This window comes from Uranotaenia lowii, chromosome 3 (assembly GCF_029784155.1).
Source record: "Uranotaenia lowii strain MFRU-FL chromosome 3, ASM2978415v1, whole genome shotgun sequence".
NCBI lineage: Eukaryota > Metazoa > Arthropoda > Insecta > Diptera > Culicidae > Uranotaenia > Uranotaenia lowii.
The window spans coordinates 139,656,986-139,680,156 of record NC_073693.1 but is presented as its reverse complement, the minus strand read 5'-3'; the positions used below and the strand labels follow the sequence as shown (position 1 = coordinate 139,680,156).

At 36.3% G+C, this 23,171-nt stretch overlaps 1 protein-coding gene across 2 annotated transcripts in view; it reads right to left on the bottom strand.

Moving 5' to 3' along the window:
• LOC129751755 (ecdysone-induced protein 78C) overlaps positions 1-23,171 on the bottom strand; it is a 122,280-nt gene that overhangs the window by 59,882 nt on the left and 39,227 nt on the right. The window contains exon 1 of one of the 2 annotated variants that reach the window (XM_055747446.1): positions 17,463-18,393. The exons of the other annotated variant lie outside the window; for it this stretch is intronic. Coding sequence (XP_055603421.1) covers positions 17,463-17,904 — 442 coding nt within the window. The 5' untranslated portion in view covers positions 17,905-18,393. Of the gene's footprint in view, positions 1-17,462; positions 18,394-23,171 lie in introns of those variants that run through there. 2 annotated transcript variants of the gene reach the window in all.

Below are 23,171 nucleotides of genomic sequence, written 5' to 3'. Positions count from 1 at the left end.
CAGGTCAAGGTCGTTCAGTTGCTCCATGGTTGAAGGATTCCACGGCAATCCTCGGTTTGGTCTGTAACGGTTCTTGAATTTGCTGATCGTCTGATTGATCAACTGCCTCCACTTAGCGCCAAACGAGCACGAGACAATCGTACTCGTATGTGAAGCAGCAATTTCCGTTCGTGCCCGGCTAGACTCCTCAAGGCGAGTCCTTCAAAAAATCAACCCTAACCAATAGCTATTCAAGTCCCATTTACTCCCGAATTAACGCAAAGAATTACCCAACGGGGACAAACAAAACGCGTCGCGAAACAAGCAATGAAAACCCTTTCCTTTCCGAACGACAAACATTTAATTTTTCAGATTTAACAATTATATTTGGTTTTCCTACCTAGGCCTCAAATCTGAACAACGTTGTTTTTGGGATCCCACCTATCGACATGAACCTACTTTACCGGCGCACCGGTTGTCGAATCTAATTATAGCCAAGATACAGACAACACAATTCGTGGTACTCCTTATTATAAGTTGGAGTTATTTTTAGCACTTATCAAAATAGATCTGACCTTATCAAGCGATGAGATGTACTCCGAGCTGCTGGCTGGATGAATGCTGTCAGTCTGCTCCTCCGAAGAAGTGTGTCTTGGCTAAGCTGCAGTGTGGTCGTTTCCTTAGCCAATCGTTGTACCACGAGATTCGGGCTCCTGGAGACCTCGAAGCAATTGACGACTATCGAAGATCTCAAGTGGACAGACGGTTCCACCTGGGCCCGTGAATGCGCGGGAGGTTGGCCACTGACCCTAGGGTAACGGGACCAACCCCTGGAGAGCGTCGATCTGACTGACCGGCACTTCCTGCACCCACTAGTCGCACCTTCGCTTGAAGGAAATTCCTTCAAGCGGGAATACACAAAGTAGTCGAAATTTCTATATTAGAATTCTAAAATCAATCTTGAATAATCTCTTTTTCGTAAGTTACCTGATTAACTAGTTAAGGATCTTTACCCTCCTGGAGGGTCTGGGTTCGATCCTGGTATCGGACACTAGAATTTTTTAAACTTATTATTTTTAGCTCAAATCGAGTTTTAAGGTAACTTACAGTTCCGGATTTAGTAGCGCATATGTTCACCAGGTCCACGAAATGAAAACGGAATTCGGTTCCTGCCGCTAAAAGAATCTATTAACTCTCATTCTTTGAGCCACTATGATTATCTTACTCACGTGTAGCGTATAAGGCAGTATGCCTGAACCGAACAAAGTGACGATAGGTCACGATACTTTCTCGAAACTTATTCGAAACTGTAACATTAATTGGGAAATTAATTATCGGCTTTCATTTTTGCCAGTCCGCACTTAAACTTACTTTGCGGTTTTTCCTTATCTCACCAATTAGACTCACTACTTGTGCAACTTTCGAAACTTAGATTTTCAGCTTGGCTAATGTGTTAACTGTTTGCCGTACGAATCGAGAAAGAATTCTTACTGGCAAAAGGGGCATTTACCCCCGGAAATTCTAATCCCGAATCGTAGCCCACTAATACATCCAATCTAAAAATACATTAGATGTATTATCCGACATATCATCTTCGGAATTGGCCATAATTTCCGTTAACCCGGTGAAATGGGAGATTGGACAGCGATTGGTTACCAATTGTGGTACCAACTCCCACCACTAGAGGCGCAAATTTAAACTACGACGGAACAGAAATTATTGCTTATAAGTTGAGCAACTATGTCTCGACTTGATTGTTGCAGGAAGAAAGTTTTCCAATCAAACGTAAAGAAAGATCTAATGTTTGCTGCAAAAAAAATTACAACAAACCTTAAAACCCTCAATCATTTTGTAACCGTGTTACAAGGTCTACAGTCAATTGATCCAGTCAAGATCTCATCCATTACGATGAGAAAAAGCAGCGGTGATAAAATACACAGCGGTGATGAGATGGACTAGTTTCTCTGGGACCCCTCGTCGTCTAAGAGCAGCCCAGACATTAGATCTCACAAAGGACCAATAAAGTTTTCGCCAGATTTGGCAAGCTGCCACTACAGCAAAGAGGTACTACAGTGGTATCGGGACAACGGGTGGATTTTGTCGAAAAGGACATCAACCCACCCAACTGCCCTCAATTCCGCCCTATCGAAAATTTTTGGGCAATTGTCAAGCAGAAAATGAAGAAGAATGGTAGGACAACTCGGGATGCAACAGAGATGAAGAGATTGTGGAACGAAATGGCCGCTGAGGGCAGTGAATAGGGTGTCCAAACTATAATGAGTGGTTCTCGACGAAAAGTTCAAAATTTCATCAAAACAACATCGGAATAATTTTTTCTTATTTTTCCTTTGAAGTGCAATAAAAACCCTACATTTTGATTACAAATCATTTTTATTTCATTTACATAGCTTTAAGATAGACTCTTTTTAATGCATCCAGATTTTGCGTGATCCATGCTTTAGTACACTTTGTGTGGAATGGTGGTTTTAGCATTTGTAAGATGCTAGCCATCATATCCTCGAAAGATGTACGCTTAGAGTTAAGAAAAAGGAATCTCTTCGGATCCTGTATGTGTTCGTTACTCGTGAAACCAACAAAAATGTGCACTACCTAAATATATACTCAGCCGAAAAGAAAACGTTATTGTAGAAATTGCACCCTAATTGCGGAGTCTATCCTGTGCAAATAATTTCCGCGCAGAAATATATTCGCACTGACGCATACATAGACAATCACTGTCAGTTTTTCAAATCAGCCGTTGCTTGCTTCTGATTTTCGAATCACATTTCCAAACGGCATAATTGTTATTGGTTTTTACGAAAATTATTATGAAATGCTAACCAAGGATTTAATATCGAAAATTGACAGACCTACACGTGAAAAGAAACAAACAAGAAATAGAATGCATTCTGTACATTCCGGTACCAGAATGTAAGTGAACTGTGGAACAAACAAATCATGCATTGGGCATTTTTCGAATTACTGAAAACTTAGCTAAAAGCTAAGAAATCTTTGACTATTTTCATTGACACACCAGTTGCAATAATTTTTAATTGAATATATCTTGAGCAGATTTGTATTCCGTGGAATTGGTCTCGGATATTAAAAACTCAAAGGCTTTGTTTAGAAAGAACCGATTAAGTTTTGATACATGGTACAGAAGACTTTCTACAGAAGGCCATCTGTTTATCTGGAAAACAGTCTAGCAAAAAGATCAAGAGTCTGCAAATACCGAGGTCGAGTTGGCCGCTTGAATTTGTAGTGCAATCCGACGTTTGCGGATACATAGAAGTAACCACGTTTTATGGCTATCGATATTCCGTGACATTAATGGATAACTACTCACATTTCACAGTAAGCGAAAAAATCAACAGAACGTTGATAGAGAAAGTACGAGCAATGCTCTATGTTCTGCTCAGATTATCTCAAAAATCGATCGTCCACACGAACTCTCGTGGATAACAAGACGCCATTCGAAATGTGGTATGGCAAGAAGCCTGACTTGAGCAATCTATGCATTTTAGGCTCCAATGCGTATGCTCTAGTACCTAAAGAAAAGAGGCAGAAATTGGATTCAAAGACAGAGAAACTTATCTTTGCAGGTCACGCAAACAACGGCTACTGGTTATACAAGAAGTCCTCACGTACAATAGAGATACACCGTAGCGTAGTCTTCGATGAACAAGAATTGCTAGATCGTCGAAATGATCTTGTTCATTCTTCAACTTCGCAACCAACAAACCAAAATACAACGGCAATAGAATCCGAACCTCCAGAAAAATAGTTCAGAAACGTCTGAGAACTTCGAGGGTAACGAAGATGAGCATATTGTGGGCAACAAGAATGTTGAAGACGAGCTCAAAGTCATCGTGGTTGCCGATGAAGATTCAATTGAAGAACAAAAGGTCACAACTGGATCCCGTTTGTAGTTTGCCGACGTCAGACGTAGTACGCGCGATAGAAGGGCGCCAGAACTTTACAATGCCCAGATAGCAACAGATAATAGCAATGGTCCACAAACTGTTGACCAGTTGAAGACAAGGGATGACTGGACAAAGTGGAAAAATGCCATCAGCGAAGAATTGAAAGCCCTGAACGAAAATAAGACCTGGAAGACGGTCGAGCACTTACCCAAAAAACGAAAATCGATATCATCGAAATGGGTATGTTCAATTAAAGAAGACGGAAGATACAAGGCAATATTTGTGGCGAAAGGTTGCTCACAACGACCTGGTTATAACTACGATAAAACTCTTACGCCCGTTGTCAAAATGGAGAGCGTTCAAACAATGTTGTCCTTAGCTAACCATTCTGGTTCAACCATTCACCAGATGGACGTTAAACAACCTTCCAAAATGGTGAATTGGAGGAAGAGATATAAATAAGTTACAAACCAATGAGACTTCCGAACGACTCACAACTTGTCAGACTGCAGAAAAGCTAGTATAGCTTGAAACAAGCTAAATAGCAGATCGTGGAATCAACGATTCGACAAAGTTGTAAAAAAAACTCGATTTCATTCCGCTGTAAAGTGACTGTTGCGTCTATCATTCTCGGGCTAGAGAGCTAATTCTAGACGATATTCTTATCATTGGCAAAATGGTGGCTTACCTGGTCTGGATTAAGACCGACCTTGGAAGGTTATTCCAAATGGAAGATCTCAAAGAAATTGAACCTTTCTCGGGAATGGATTTTTCAAGAGATTATCAAAAGCAAATCATTAAAATTTCTCAGGTGGTTTACACCGAGAGAATACTTAAACGTTTTGACATGTTTGACAGTAATCCTATAGGTACACAACCAATCATCCATTCAAGGCATGCTAGGATGTTTGCAGTATCTAACTCTTTCAATGAGATCGGACATTTGTGCCGCGGTCAGCGCTTTCAGCAAGATTCAAGCGACGCCATCCGATGCGCATTGAGCGGGACTAAAGCGGATTCTACGATATCTACGTGGTACGACGGAGACAAAGCTGGTCTCCACTAAGGGGGTAGAGAACCCTGTTTCAATGGGATATGCTGATGCCAATTTCGCAAACGATGTCGACGACAGAAAGTCTATTTCTGGTCATTCTTTCAAGGTATTTGGTAATCTGGTTTTGTGGTCAACGAAACGTCAACAGACGGTCAGTTGGGCGTCTGCAGAAGCTGAACTAGTTTCACTCTGTATGGCAACCAAGGCAGGAGTATGGTTAACAAACATCCTAGGCGAGCTAAGTGTGGCTGACACCGACTCTTTTCCAATCCTGGAAGACAACATCCCTTGTAGGAAATTAACAAAAAAAAACCTAGGAGTCATCAACGGATGAAGCATTTGGACCTGAAATACATGTTCATTCAAGAGCTGGTTAAGCTTCGGAAGGTCGACATTAAACACATCCGTTCGGAGGACCAACCTGCCGATGCATTCACCAAGGGGCTTCCCAAGGCACAGCATCGCAAGCTGTTTGAGTGGCTGAATGTGCGAATTGAGAGGAGGTGTTGAAACTCACTCGCGACGACCGAACGACCGATGCTTACACCGCGGCAATTATTCTGGACTGTGACGAATTGCGTGGCAAATGTAAACAATCACAAAGAGTCTAGAATCAACGAAAAGTGAATTTGTAGTGTTCACTGGAATTGTTTCCAGTTGAACAGATAGAAAATCATTAGGAAAGTGTTGCCACGGACGGATGGATAATCCAATATATCAATCACTATTGTAACCTGACTATTTTACATGACTTGACAAGAATAGATATGATTATACCAATAGTTTACGACATACATAGTATATCGATTTATTTGATATCACAACAAACGCTATCCTCCTGGCCATGGTCGGAGGCCTAGAGGATAGCGCTATTTGTACATATCAATATATGGTTTCTTTGAACCGATTATTGACATGAGATTGGAGGTTTTGAAAAAAATATTTATCAATTGAAAAATCTCCGGCTAAATGTATCCGTTTTTTAGCTTCGAAAAGATATGTATAAAACTGCTTTAGGAAGGGGGTTCTTCTAAGAAATTTTACACTCGATATGAGACTGCATAAAAAACATTATCATCAGTCTTTCCGGAACGGAAGCTACTGACAGGAAATGAAGCGGAAGTATGAATAACAATTACAATAATCGTAAAACGAATGAATAGGTAGCACGCTTCTTACGCTAAAGATAATCAGCTGATGATAGCCCCAAGCAAAGTTCAATTCTTTGCGTGTTATCAACGGTCCATGCTCGATAAGATAAAAATTGAATATAAAGCACTTTGTGCCAAAACAGAAATTCACATAAGGTTTTAGTGTATTCTACTGTAGACAACATGAAACTCATTGCCGTATCGATTCTACTGGCGACAGTGGCCCTAGTTTCTCTGACGGAAGCCAATCCGGTTCAGAACAACAACAACAACTGTGGCCCAAATGAATTTTACAACCCATGCGGACCTGCTTGCCCTCGGACCTGCGAAAATCATTCGGAAATAATTTTGGATTGTCCTCCGGTTTGCGAAACGGGATGTTTCTGCATCAGCGGATATGTGCGAGATGCCGACTGGAACTGTATTCACCCGGATTACTGCCCCGCGGAACACCTGACTATGTAAAAGTTACTATGTTTTGAAATAACATTTGATGAAATAAATATTTGTTGAAATCTTAGTGAATGTTTTCTTTTTTATATTACTATGGGTTAAATTGAGCTAGCTTTCGTAATTTTAGGAGGTTTAAATATCGTGTCGAATTGAAGAATTTATTTCACGGAATATATTGCTTGTATCAGATTTTAAAAAAAATGAAGAGTTCTGTTTTCAAACTTAATACCTAACCAAAAAGCAAAATTTCTGAATAGGGATTTTCACAGCCAGAGAAAGTTTCAACGTTGCAGAATTCTACGAAGAGATGTGATTTTTTAAAAAGTTTTCAGGTTTTCATTCAATTGGAAAAATATGAATGCACAAATCTAAATATCATACTCAGAAATAATTTCATTTTATTTATTTATTTTTTTTTTTCAAAATTTAAAACCAATTTTTTGTTTTTTCAAAGCTCACATTCTATTTTTTCTGCCCAAGTATTTCGATTCATTAGCCGATTGCCTCCTACCTTAACCAGTCATTTTTATCACTGCTCATTGATTTCGAGGCGGGTTCACCGATTTTCGAGATGTGGTCCAAATTGCCGCCGCGCCCGTCTCAAATCTCGAATGGAACTCGCCAAGAAGCAGTGAGTGGATGGGGAGGCTGATGACCCGTTTATTTACGACTCCTGGAGGCAATGTTCTCTTTCGGATTCTTTCTCCGCATTTTTTTTCCTTCTTACACCTTCCTTGTCCCGATTCTTTCCCGCAATGTTCATGTATGGCTTAAGCCCAAACCAGCCACGGGAATACCGTTATAGATTTATGAATTTATTAATCAGTGTAATTTACTATTCTGTATCGCGTCCCTCATCCGAAAAAAATAACACTAGAGAGATGATGATATGAAGAACTCTAGTCATCCATCATCGTATCGTATCGTATGGGGCAGGCTAATGTGGTGGAGTCGGTCCAACAGAAAAAAATTAAGAAATATAATCAAAGGAAGTGTAGCAATACAATCGGGCTTAAGAGCTTTTTAACGTTTGAATCTTGGGGAAAACATGACATTTAGTACCTTTGCCTATGATGTGTTGCTCCATCAGCTCTTGATGAGGATTGTGTGAGATGAACCATTTTTTGAAATTAATCATATTTAAGGCTAGATCGTTTTGTTTTATCTACTCTTCAAAATTGATACTTGTTATTATTGAATTTTGTTTTATCACGTTGATATATTATCAAACTAAGAGATTTTTGTTTCATTAATAATAATTTGAAATACCTACCGTTTGTTCCAACGAAAAATTCAAATGTTGATTGTTTGAATCTTGATCAACAAATATTTCGATAACATTTCAAAATCATACAAAAAATTCAGGCCTTTCATTTAAAATGTGAAAAAGAACTCTCAAAAAAATAAAAAACATCAATTATCATAATCAACACTAGACTGTCCCAAATTTGTATGGGAAATTCTAAACCTGTGAAATGTTATGCGCTGCAGGCTACAATTGATTCTAGGCTTAGTACAAGATCTCATGCTAAACTTAGGCCAGATCCGATCACGGGAAGGGGTCGCTCGACGGCCTGAAGTTTTTATTTGATTTTGAGACATTTTGTTCGGGAAAAACATGAAAAACAAGTTTTTCATCAATAAATTTGGTCCCCTTCGGCAGATTTCTTTTGAATAGCCCAGATTATGACAAATATTTTTACCGAACCCGTCATTTCGATTAGATTAGTCATTTTTAAAGCCTAATAACTTCTATATCTTAACTCTAATCGAAATGCAGTCTTGGGATGAAATATTTGTCATAATTTGGGCTTTAAGAAAAACCGTATTCAAAAGAAATCTGCCAAAGAAAACCACAGTTATTGATGAAAAACTGGTTTTTCATGTTTCTCCCGAACAAAATGTCTCAAAATCCCATACATACTTCAGGCTCGTTGAGCGACCCTTTCCCGTGATCTGATCTGATTTAAATGGGCAGGATCGAGAAAAATCCTGGCCAGACCCGAAAACAGCTGGAAATCAACTATTTGACTAAAATTCACACAGAAAATCGTTCAGAAATCCTAGAGGATCCAATATTTAGCTAAAATTTGATTAGAAGTGAAGATGATTGATTCCATGAAGTTAAGGAATGTGAGAGGTTTTCCCAAGCTCAATTCGAAAATATCAATAGAGGAGATGATAAATAAAGATGTTTTTTTTTATTGGTTTGTCTAGTTAACTTATAAACAGGCTTGACTTCATTTCTTCAAGGTAAAAGCTGCCCTCCGGTAAAATAAACAAAATACGGTGGTCAAGTCGTGCGCAAAATATTTGGACTGCTAGGGAGGAGATATTGTTAAAAATTTTTTTAATGAACAGCAAAACGAACTTTTTAGCGGTCTTAAGCGAGAGGTTTCCAGCTAGTATTTTGGCCTATATTTTTGGAAGATAAACCAGAAGAAAAAAAAATTAAAAAAATGATAGCTATAGTACTTGAGCAGGCTATCGATCTGTGGAAACTGCAAATTATTCAGTGTTTCATAACGATTGAAAAGATGAGTGGATAAATATACGAAGAAAATTGCTTTCAAATGCGACTGTTTTCCTTGCAAAGCATTACGTATGATAAAGTGATAGAAAGTCAATTACATTGTTTATGTGCCAAAGGATTCTAAATTCGTCTTAACTTCGACCAAATCAAAAATTTTGAGTTATTTTGCAGGTCATGCTTGAAGAATCAGAAAACCTAATCAAAAATAGCCTTGGTTTGAAAAAAGGTGGTTTATAGTAGGGGAGAGTGGGGAAACATGGGCCATGGGGAAACGTGGGCCACTCTAAATACATCTCAGCTGTGTATTGAGATAAAAATCCCAATCCAACTGTTATCGTCGTGGCTTTGCTCAAGCATGTTTTTCTATATGTTGTTGATTTATGTTCGCATCATATGCTTCTTTTATTTAACTAGCCTGGAAAAATGCACTTACATAATTAAACAAGCACCCGCAAAATTTGCATCCGTTTTGTCATGTTCTTTCACGTGGAAAAGGAATTTCTGATGAAACATCAATAAATCACACAAACGCAAGCAATTTGCAAATCACTTTTATTTTGGTGTTTTAAACACATTCAGAACTTAAAATACGCTAAAACTATATGTAAATTTTTCATATGCCAAATTAAAAGTTATGAAAAATGTTTGTCCATCTTATCTAATGCGATAGAGACGAACTTAAATCTTATACAGTGTCGGACAATAGAATAGGACCGCTCTAATGCAAAATATTCAAATCACCTTTAAACTACCAATTCAAATATAATAATATGCGACACCTAGCGGCAAGCACTTAATGTAGTACGCCAACTTTGTATACTGCACGTTTGTTGCAATCAAAGCAACCCGTTTGTTCTACTCGACCAGAAAGCTGTCAGAGGGTGAAAAAAGTCGCGTCATAAAATAAGACCAGCTCATCGGTTCGCTGTTCTGGCATTTTCAGCGCTCTAGATTTGAAGAAAAGGTGTTGTTTTCGGTGTTGTTTGTCCTTTTTCGTGTCCTGGTAAGTATTTCCCATAAAATTAATCATGTAAATCATGAAAACAAACAAAACATAAAGATTTCCTTCTTCCTACTCTGTTTTCAGCGAAAAAGCGATGGGTCGGGCACAGCACTGCACGGAGGTCCAGCGAGCGATCATCCGGAATCTGTACAAGGCTGGCAAAAGCCAACGCAAAATTTCCGACTACTTAGGAAGGTCAAAAACATTCATTTTCAACGCGCTTCACAGCACCGGCAAACGGGAACTGACCGGCCGCCTCCGCAAAACGACGCCGAAGGACGATTCGGCAATCAAGCGGGCCTCACAAAAGGACCCTTTCAAAGCGTCTAAGCAGATCAGAGACGAGCTGAACTTATCTGTGAGTTCCGGGACGGTTCAGCGACGGTTGACGGAGAAGAGACCAGGAGGAAATAGTCCCCGGAAGGTGCCGATGCTGACGCCGAAGCACTTGAAGGCGCGGCTGAAGTATGCGAAGGACCACTTCGATTGGGTCGGTCCGGAAAAGGAGAAACTATGGAGAAATGTGCTGTGGTTGGATGAGACCAAAGTGAACCTCATCGGCTCGGACGGAAAGAGTTGGGTCCATCGCCCACTCGGCTGTGCGTATATGCCACAGTATACAAATAAAACATTCAAACATGGAGGAGGTAGCATCATGATGTCCAGATGCTTCGGGAAGTAATGCTGCCACACGCCGAGTGGGAGATGCCTCTAAAGTGGCAGTTCCAGCAGGACAACGACCCCAAACATACCGCTAAAACGGTTAAAAAGTGGTTCCAGGATAATAAGGTAGACTTTATGGAGTGGCCAGCACAGTCCCTTGATCTCAATCCCATAGAGAACCTATGGGAAACAGTTAAACGTAAGGTGTACACCGAAAAATCAAAAAACAAGCAGCAGCTGTGGGAGAGAATCCAGGCGGTGTGGTACGCTAGCCCGGTGAGAACGTGACAAAAGCTGGTGGAGTCGATGCCGAACCGGGTGCGAGAAGTGATGCGTAATAAGGGTTATACCACCAAGTACTAACCCTGCAAATCGATCACGGTATGAATTTCCTTTTTTTTAATTTTTTTTTACCATGAATTCTAAAGCGGTCCTATTTTATGTCGCGTTATTTTAGTCAGTATGTATGCTTAAAACGCATTTTTAAATAAAGGACTATTGTTTTAACTACGGATTATTTTAATTTCTTCGAAGAATGGAACTTACAATTTGTAAATGGTTTGATGCACTTAAATGGATTTTTTTTCTCAAAGTTTTGTCACTTTCTGTGGTCCTATTCTACACTGTACATGGAATTTTTCCGCAACGTTCGTGAGCCAGGTTTTAGGAACTATTCAATCATACACAACTCTTTTTTTTTATTTCCTAAGTTTAAATTGCTTTAAAATAGCTATATGAATTATAAAATGTAAGTTTTGAGTCAACTCATAAACTTTGCACGTTGTCTTGTCAATTTGGCTTTGGTAGTCCACGTTTCCTCACAGTTTTTCAAAATAAAAAAAAATACTTTTTTTTAAAAGAGTCAAAACTCTGAAAATTAATGTATTTAAATCATAATAAGAAATGCCTAGTGATACCTTAAAAATGTAGAAAAACCTTTTCATTTATTTTTTTTTCTTTTTATTTTTTATAATAAAGAAGTTATGAAACAAAGAAAAAAGTGACCCATGATACCCCACTCTGCCCTACTGAATAATCAGCAAATATGTATAAAACTTTGCTGAAGAATGATTTTTTTATAAAACATGAAACTTTACTATTTTTATTCCTTTGTGACTTTTTCAACACATTCGGAACCGTAATAACATACAAGGAGAGATTTCTGTAATTCGCCGTGCTTTTTTTCGACATAAAATGGGCCAAATGTGCAGATTTTTTATTCTTGAGTTAAACAGAAGGTTGTATCCGATTTCTAATTAAATTTAAAATTTAAGAGTAGTTGTGCTCAGTGAAACGAAAAGTGTTAAGCAAGTATCAATATTACTCACATTTAGTTCTCAATAGGTTAAAATTCAATGAACTGGTAATTAAATTGGTCACCCTATCAGTCTCTCCAATTTTTTATTATAATTGAATATAATTGAACAGAAAAACAATTTTTCATCTATCTGAAATCATATCAATCCAAAGATTCACAGGATATTTACAACACTACTAATGTAGTAATGTAAAGTAAAGCAATAAAACTGTTAATTTTTTTTTCAACTCTTCCCACTTTTTATCGTTCTGCTGAATGGAGGGAAGGGTTGCTAAACCATCAGAAAAAAATTCTTGTCCTTGGATACTCTCTCATTCGAAAATTGGTTTCGTTTGCTTTATTAGTTGTCGAGTAATGCTATGGAATTTGTATCGAAGCCCCTTTTTCTACCTATCCCCTATCTGGAAGGAAGAGATCAAGATCAAACATTCCGTGTATTAAAATACACTCCCATGCTAAATTCTGTTCCATGGTATGATTGCGCGATGGTATGATTGTTCCCATGTCATATTTCGTTCCATTTGTTAGATAAGTTCTTGGTTTATGCAAACAATCGTATGTGAGCTCCCGTCTTTCCAAATTGTATCCCCAATTGAAAGAGAAAGAAGTCTGAAATAAGTAAATAACCATTTCACGTATCCAAATGCTTTTCTATGCCAAAATTATTTCCATTTGCTCTATTAGTTCTCGAATTATGCGAAAAATTGTAAAGGAGCCCCCTTCTCTTCTTCCTATCACCCCACTGAAAGGAAGCAGTAGTACCAAATATTCACAAAAACATTCCTTGTGCTCAAATATTCTCCCAAGCCAAATTTCGTTCCCTTTGCTGGGTAAGTTCCTGAATGATGTAAAAAATTGCGAGGATCAACCTTCCTCCTTTAAGATTTTCTGACTGGAAGAACGGAGGATTCTCAAAATATCATAGAATCATTTATGGTAATCAAATACCTTCCAATGCCAAATTTGGTATAGTTGGCTTGATTAGTTTTCCAGTAATTCTGAAAATTGTAAGGAGCCCTCTCCCCACTTTCTATCTCCTCACTGGAAGGAGAGAGGGGTACCAAACATTCATAGAACTAATTATCGTTCCCCAATACCCTTCCAAGCCAAATTTGGTTTCATTTGCTCGAATAGTTTGCAAGTTATGCTACAAAAAAGGGGTTGAGCCCCCCCCCCTCCCTTTTCTTCCTGTTTTTCCACTGGAAGGAGAGAGGGGTCTGAAATAATCATAGAACCATTTCTCGTATTCCACTCCACTTCCATGCCAAATTTGGTTCCATTAGCTTGATTACTTCTCCCGTTATTTAAAAAATTGTAAGGTAAGCTCCCTCCTCCCTTTCTATCTCCCCACTGAAATTATAGAGGGGTGCCAAATATTCTTAAAAACATTCCTTGTACCGAAATACACTCCCATGCCAATTTTGGTTCCATTTGCATGATCAGTACTCGAGTAATGGGAACTTATAACATTTATTTGAAAGACCCCCTCCCCCCTACAAGGGATAGGGAGGGGTCTCAAACCATGATAGGAACCTTTCCCGGCCTCCACCTGCCAAGTTTCAAAAAAATCGGTTCAGTAGTTTCCGAGTCTATAGGGAACAGACAGTCTGACAAACAGAAATTGATTTGACCCATTCCAGCGTGACGTCACAACGTTTGCAAAACAATTTTTTGGTATATTGTATGTAAGTTTACAGATCATATCGCACATTGTTAAAAATTGTACATTATAAGGTCAAAATTTAATTCTCTACAATTTGAAACCAAAAGTATTTGCATAGAATAAATAGTTAACAAAATATAAGCAAAAGGAATCGTGACATCACAACGCGCCTCTTTTCCCACTTTTCAGTTTTTTTTTTACAACGCCGCAATTTTCTGCTTTTCTATTTGATCAAATTTCATGAAAATTTCAGGAAAGTATCGATTCATCAAAACCAATAAATCGCTGTTTTTGATTTTTTTCAAATTTTTGATTTCAATTTATTTTAGAGCGATTCAGTTTCGTGACGTCACAAACACCATTTTTTAAAGCAGGGTTTTGCAAAGCGTTGTGACGTCACGAAACTTTATGGTTAGCTACATGAAATAAATCAAAGTATAATCTTAAAATGAATGCTTAATTTACTTAAAATGCTTAAAAACTTAATAAATAATGTGATTTGGTGATGAAAGCGATCCATTTATTCCCAAAAATTAAAAGGAATTAAATTTTTAAGGCCCATATAAGCTAAGGTTGCCAGAATTTTTTCCACCCCCATCCGGGCCTAGCAATTCCGGGCATTTTTTCAAAAAATCCTGGCAAAATCCGGGCATGGATTTCAATTTTTCAAATCCAAAAACCGGGCAAAAACCGGGCAAAATTCAGGTGTTATTATATATAAAAGCAAAGAAAAAATGCAAAAAAATGAAATTAATATTTTATTAATGTAATTGCAGACTTCCAAAAAGTTTTTGGAACACTTAAATATTTAAAGGTTTATAAAAGTAAATCAGCAAAATTATTTGAAACAACCGTTGAAAATGTCCATAACGTTAATCGATTTTGCTGAAACTTACTAAAAAACTTTGATTTTTTTTGGTTTCTTTGTGAAAATTGTGAAAAAATCCGGGCTTTTTTCACGATATCCGGGCAACCGGGCCGGACCGGACTTTCTCAAAATTTTGCATCAAATATCCGGGCAAACCCGGATAAATCCGGACAATCTGGCAAGCTTAATATAAGCAGATAAGGTATAGAGCACTGCAATAGATCTGCAATAGCACTGCAATAGATCCTAGGTCTAAGACAAAGTCCAGTGCCAAATTTGGGGATTGGCCCACGGAAATAGAGGACACAATGAGCTTAAAATTTGTATGAAATTATGAGAAATTGGGTTTGGAAGGACATTAAAACCAAGTTATGCACCAATTTCTGAAGTCCCTATCGGCTGATTTATTTTAATTATAGTCATTCACAAAACTTTCATTATGACATCAAGTTTATCTCAAGATCCCATTTCGACAATGGTTTAGTTAAAAAGGTTTTTAAGTTTCAAAAATTAGCTTCTGATGGGTCAAATACAAAAAATACCTGAATGATCGTTAATCGACGCTAATATTGAACGTTATAGCTGTTTTACGATAACTCTGATCGAAAGACGTTCCTCAGATGAAATATTGTCATAATCAAAGCTTTAAAACACTCAAATTAAAAGAAAAATTGGTTGATAAAGACCTGAATTATTGACGAAAAAACGGTTTTTTTTTATCATGCCAAACAAAATCTACATAATTGCATACAAACTTCAGGTGCGTTGCGCTACCCCTTCCCTTAGAATAATCTGACCCAAATTTTGCATGAGATCTTGTGCTAGTACATATTTGAATTTATTTAATTTTGTAATTCAGTTCAAAGTCTCTTTTGTGAGATTTTATGTGAACACGGGAATCGATTTGGATTTTCTAGTGACATTCTTTGAGGTGGAAATTTCAATAAGGGCAGTTTTCTATTAAAATAATTTAATTAATTTTATTAATGAATTTTCTATGAAAATCTTATGAATTTTTTAATAAAAAAAGTTAATCTATTAAATTTACCATGTTCAAAGATTTTTTGAATCTCATTACATTTATTTCATGGAACTTATTTTGTTTGAATATAATGCCAGAATAAAATAGAAGCTACTAGCAGTGTTTTTCATTCTAACATAGATATATGAAGAACTTGAACTTTTGCAAGATTTTTATTCAAATCACAGATAACTACCTGCTTTATGATTCACAAATATTCTTTTACAAAATCGATGAGGATTTCATTTGTTTGATAGTTTGTTTATTCTTGAATCAAGCGTTTTTAAGCGCTGTTTTATATGTTTTATTAGACATGTTTAAAAACAACAAAGTTAATGCAAAAAAAATTAGTTTCTTTTTTAAACTTGATAATAGAATTCGTTTATTGAAGCACATTGTTGTGTTGAACTTGTATTGAAGAAATACTATAATAGTGTTTAAGTAAAAAGTCTTGAACGTTTTCGAAAAAAAGTAAATAAATTTTCGTGACGTCACAACGCATTCTTTACCCGGGTGCAACTCACAACCTGCTAAACCGATTTTCTATCTAAAAATTGCATTAAATTCTACTCAAAAAGTTTGAAGAGATCTCCAATTTTCGACAATATGTGAAATTTCAGTACATCATAAATTTAAAAACAGTAGAATTTTCGTGACGTCACAACGCTTAAAAATAGATACCTTTATCAACGATTCTGGTGCGTAAACATGCAGTAACTGTTATTTATTTTATATCATGCTTAAAAGATGGCTTCTCTACCATCATTTTGCAGTAGTTTTTATTTACATAGCAAGTTTTTTGACAAAGTTATGTTATAAATAAAGAATATTTGCAAAAATCAATTTAATTTCTTACTAAAATTTTTAAATTTCAACGTTAACATACTGAATTCTAAAAAAAAGGTAGCTGAAAATCTTTTAATGGAAAATGACACTCAAGAAATAACCTTTCTAACGCTATGTAGTTTATTTTTGGATAATGAAAAATAAAAATCGGTTCTCCAGTTGAGAGGTGCTTGGAATGGGTCATTTATATATATAGATATATATATATATATATATATATATATATATATATATATATATATATATATATATATATATATATATATATATATATATATATATATATATATATATATATATATATATATATATATATATATATATATATATATATATATATATATATATATATATATATATATATATATATATATATATATATATATATATATATATATATATATATATATATATATATATATATATATATATATATATATATATATATATATATATACCTAGATAGGTTATTTGAAAACCTTCTAAAAATTTTTGCAAAACACTTATTTTTTATGAACACTTTGACTTTAAATTCGATTTTTTAAGATGATGATAATCACCAAAATTTTAAGAATCATTTGACGGCAGACATTGAAAATGGTATTGGTTATGGAAATCGGTTTAGTTATATTGATTTTTTATCCAAAAAGTAATCCTGGTCTTGTGACCCAAACTGGCTAATTGTCTTTTTTTTTTGTTGGTTGACTCTGATAATCCTTTTCTAAAATCAAAAAATTATGGATTGAAGAGCTTCTCATTTTAGGAAAAGACATAAAATTGCTTATATGTATCTAGCTTCAACCGTTTCTGAGATATCGCATCGAGAAGGTACAGTTGAGGTCATTTATAAACCCCAACCGAATAGGAAGGTTAATACCATAAGAAAGGATTTCTGTTACAGAGTTTTTGACCGCGCCTAATTATAAACTTAACTCAAAAACCATCGATAACCTCTAACCTTTTGTAACTAAAAAATCAAATATTTACCTAAACGATTCCCAGTGGCCACTCGCTGCTGGTGCACCATTCCCGGTGGCGGCTCGAAGCTGCTGGATGACACCTTGGCCATTTCTGAGGACGTTATCACCAGACAGGTTGCCGGATTCACGAGGGTCATTGGCGACGAGGAACTGGTCACCACGATGGTGCTCGAAATCGGATCCTGCCCTACAGAAATAGCCAACGGTGGGGGAGGTGGTAAAAGTCGTGGCACTGGGCTCGGTGGTGTTCCCCTAGTGGTCGAACTCGATTCCACCGATTCTTCGTGATCGCTAAGTCCACTTTGGGTGTTGGAATCTTCGGGGGTATCGAAAAAATGCAAATTGAATTCCGAACCAGCGTCAAAGGACATTTCCTCTAAATCCTCGTCCAGTTTTACCAAACTAGAGCTCAGCCCATCGTTTGGGGAATCCAGTTGGTACACATCCATTCTAGAATTATTCTTACGGTAAGCTAGTCGTTACGTATGACGTAACGCTCACAATTTTTCTTGGGTATAGCACACTGAAGGATCGAAGCATGATCGAGGAATTTTTTTTTTGAAAATTCGAACTATTCAAACTCGGCACTGAGATGGCACTTGCTGGTGAAATTTAAGAATCTTCTGGCATTTGTCACTTACGAATCACATTTTTCGCTTTATTGTCGCACTTTTTTTCCTAAGTATCACTGTAAGGCAGCACCAAACACTTGAAATTGCGCGCACAATAAAAGAAACAAAAATCGCCGGAATAATGGTCGCGTCCCAATGCCTGAGTCGACGACCTAGAAGGCGCGCACCTCATCAACAACATCATGACGAAAGCAACAACGATTGGAACGGCGCGCGCGACTTCGCGACTTACGACTTACGACAACAACGACGACGATCCCGGTTTCCCGAACCGGGACCCAACTATGGTATCATCCATTCTAGCGAGAATCTTCAGGTAGACTGGCAGCCAAGAAAAGGTGAAAAGCAAAACTACCAAACTAGCTCGTATTCGTATCGCTCGCGTTTTGTGTTCGAAGCGAACTTTGAAACAGTAAAAATCCAGTCCACGTTTTCCGGGCGCGATCCGATCCGTCCGCTGTGTCCAGCTGGCTGGAAGCCGGAGGAAAGCGGGAGTTCTCGAAGAGCTCTAGAATCATCATATGAGGCATCGGACGGGCGCACGCCTCAAGTAAGTGGAGGTCTCCTCGTAGTCGCGAAAGAAAGTCCATCGCACTCACCGAAACATAATCCCGTCCTGTCCCTTCGTCATCTTAACTCTTACAGTGCTGTTGTAGGAGGTCACTTCTTCTTGGGGTATCAGGCCAGCGCGCACCTACAACAGAGGAGACAGGGACAAGACCGTTCGTTGTTGGGATGGAAAGAATATAAAGCATCCAACTCACTGTTGCTATGATTAGCTTAAATTCACATTAGGAACATATTTACAATTCTAGGCTAGAATAAGGAGATTTTTTTTAGAATTTTAGTTCATAATGTATAGGAATAAAATTTCAAATACCGTTAACTAGGGCATCATGTAACACTTTTCAACTTTAATGGATTCTAAAAACTTAATGTTAACCAATAATCATACCGCATGTACATCCAAAATTTTAAAATTGATGGACACAAATTGACGTAGTCAGAAAAATTATTGGTTTAACCAGTTATTATTAAATTATCAATAGCATGCAATTTTTACCCTACTAAGAAAAACGGTAACTTGCAACAAACTATTAATGAAAAATCAAATGAAAACGATTGCAAATTTATTGTTTTTTTTATATATTTGTGATGTCATAACGCATAGAGCACCAATTGCAGTAATTTTTGGTTTTGTTCGAATTAAATTTTACATTTTTTCTGTCAAAAATGTATTTAAAGAAAAAGTATGAAGATGCTGCATACATTAAGGGGTAAAAAAACACACAATATATGTGAATATATTCTTCTAACTAAAATCATAAAAACTAATGTTTGGATCGACGAAATGTTGAAATTAATAAACGCGTGATGCGAAACAATCATATTCCAGAAAACTGGAACGAGATTCAAAATGTGCGTTTTTGTTCAGACTGAATTATAAAATTTTTATTGAAAAAAATGTTTAATTGTCCGAAAAATATTTCTACACCAACAGTGTTGGTATAGGATAATAGAAGCAATGTCAAGTTAGTAGTTGATATCATTTAGCCAATCTGTCATTCTAGGTAAAGTTTTTTACGCTATCGAAAAATGTAAAAATTTGTACATATATTTCTCGATTTTTTGTACAATTTTCTATGAGAATCAAAAACTTAAAAAAAAACTATCTCACAATGTGAGAAACTATGTGATCATCCTTTTTTTATCATTAAATGATAACTTTATTACATCATGTTAAAATAAAAATTTAATATGTATTGTGGTATAAAAATGTTGCATCTAAAGCTATGATCATCCAGTATCCGGACATTTCATTTCGGTGATAGCTATATTCCTAGGGACACATTCCATCGTGACGTGAAATCGCTTTTCCGGAGTTTTCTGCACTGTTATCATTCTACAAGTCAACTAATTTACTTGAAAATGAAAAAAAAATGTAGCAAACGGTCGCAAATTGAATTTCCTTCAAAATTTATATAATTTGGTCATTTTTAAATATAAGTTGTTTTTGTTGTGATGTATTACTTTTGTGACGTGAATTCACGCTAGAATTAACCATTTCGGACTTTAGTACATACATCTTTGATTTCCTGTTCTCTCTGTGGAAATAGAATATCGGTGTCTTCGATTGAGTTGTAAAGAAAACAATTATCCACAATTTGATGTACGGAGCTTATCGATTGAACAACAACGAACGAAGTTATGCTTATTTAAAGTTGTGACGTGAATTCACTCAGTTCAAACAGAACAGGGTAGTTGACTGAACGAAATATAAAGTTATACTGAGGTTATACTAAACCATTCTTTGGAGTCTTCAAATTTTATGTACACTTTCAAAAACGATATTTTGTTTTTGCGACTTTTACAATAATAAATTTTCAGTATCTGCACCTAACTTTTTCCTTATTTTGATTGGCACTTGAATAGCAACATATTGAGGGATCATACGTTAAAATTACTACTGTCTTCATTTAAAGATTCACCAAAAAAATTTAATTTTTTTTTTCATTCTTTTTGTATTTTTATTTGAAAATAATAAACTTATTTAAAAAAACAACTAAATTATGCTCGATTTGTAAAAATCCGAGCACCTGGAGGGTCAAAACAGCTTTCAGAGCACATTTTTCATATAAAATTTAACAAAAAATCAAATTTTTTGACGTAAATTCACTCATCCGCGCTGTTGTAACTCAGCTAGACTCCAACCGATTTCTATAAATTTTAGAGTTTTAGAGTCGTCTTATCATTTTCAAAGAAAATCTCATTTTTTTATTTAAAAAAAAGTCAGAGTTTTCTCGTAAAATTAAAAACTTCTCTTTTTTGTGACGTGAATTCACTCATTTGCGACTGTTTTTGTTCGCTTTTTAAACCAACTACATTGGATATAAACAAATTCTTTTTTCTACAAAATGAAGCCGTGTTTTTTGGCTTCTGAACATACTAAAAATATTTGAAAAAAAATCAACCATATATTAAAATAAATGATTTTGTAAAAGTTGTCAAAAACACCACTTTTTTCAACAAAAAAACTGATTTTCAAAATCATGTAAAACATGTGTAAAAATTTTTTTTCTCTTTTTTCCGTTGGTTTTGTGTGATTTGAATTATCAAAATTATAGACAATTTTGAGATTTTTTGATACGCGAACGGATAAAAATCACCTTTGAGCGGTACAAGCGCGTGGAAGTGTCTAAAGCGCATTCTATAACATCACCTGGACTCCAATAAAGCCAAAATCGGGCTATTTGGCTTTCCTAGAAATGTCATCATGACCAATGTTGGTCATCAGTGTTGGTCACCAAAGCTTTAAAAAAAATCTCATAAATGTTGGCCACTAAAGCATTTAAAAGTTTTTTTTGTTTCTTTCTATTCTGTGAGTTCTCGGAGTTTTTTTTTTTAATTTTTTCCAGCAACCATAGTGGTTGATGACTGATAATTGCATTGTTGAGATATGATCTGGTGAAATTAATTGCCAAAAGAACAATGTTTTAACCATAATATGAGCATCTTTTCTACTGCCAGTCAAAATTTTATTCAAAATTTGTTTGAAATATTTAGTATCTTATAATAAATGCGCCTCGTCTAATCTGATGGTCTATCATGGGGACCATTCAAATATTACGTAACGCGTTTAGGGGGGGAAGGGGTTTAGCAGTTGGTTACGGTTTGTGAATTTTTGATTGAAAATCTGATAAAAATGTGTTACGTTGGGGGGTGGGGGGTCGAAAATGACCGAAAATTGCGTTACGTAATATTTGAACGACCACATGATGGAATTGATGGAAAATAGGCCTGAAAAAATATTTACAAATTCTCGCATTGTGAGTCCATCAACTTGGCGTCATTTTGTGCCCTTGACGTTAGTCAACTCAATGCTTAATAGCTTTTTTATGATCAAAGAAATGGCTAGCAAGTTTTATAATGGTGTTATGAGAGTCATATAAAAAGCTTAAATCTGACGTTTCTCTTGCAAGCCAACCAACTACACGCTAAGGAAATCATTCCTCATTTCTGAGTTGTTAATCATTAGTACAGTGAATGAGGATAGACTTTTTGAATGAAATGGGATTGGTTGTGAATGACCCGTGAAATAAACCATGAGTTGAAGTCGAATTTCGTTGTCTGACGCCGTCTTAAAATCCAGGATGGCGGCTTCCGCTGAACTTTAAAATGTTGTATATGACTTAAAATCCCATGAAACCTCAACAATATTGGCATTGGGTGAAAGGGCTAAACGAGTAGAAGTCGAATTTCGCTATCTGACGCATCTTGAAATCCAAGATGGCGGCATCCGCTAAACTTTAAATGACAAAAAGTCGCATTAAACCACCACTATATGGGTGTTGGGTATACGAGCTAAACGAGTAGAAGTGGAATTTTTATTCTTTCCGACACCATCTTGAAATCCAAGATGGCAGCTTCCACTAAACTCTGAAATGCTGTTAACCACTGAGAATCAAATGGAACCCTCACAATATGAGTATTGAGAGAAAAAGCTTAACTAGTAGAATCCGAATTTCGCTTTTTTCTGACGACATCATGAAATCCAAGATGGCAGCATCCACTGAACTTCAAAATGCTGTCAATCACTGAAAATCGCAAGAAACTAAGTTTTATGGCGTGCTATTATAGAACATGCAAAATAATACTTGGAGCAACCTTCTAAGTTTGTGTTTTATTATAGTTTAAACAGAGCATTCATAACTAAAAACAGTATGTTGATTAAAAACTTTATTAGCGTTTTCAAAACTATCTGCAAACATATGACCGATTCAAGGATGTAAGCATTTTGCATGACCGTAATTAAACCGTCATAAAACGAGCTGCACAAAAAACGCCATAATAAAACCATAATAAAACATCGTAATGCTAGTTTACTTAATCTGTGTTACTTGGGATTCCCTAACCGGAAAAGTACTCATTTCTCAATGAGTCTTTGATACTCTTACCCAGAATATGTGTTACCACGAACCCAATTCGAGTAGTCTCGCTTAACCGTGTGATGATATAAACATTTGTATCGCGTTAATCATCATCACATGTCATTAGCAATCATCGGTTCTATTGTTAAGCCTAGT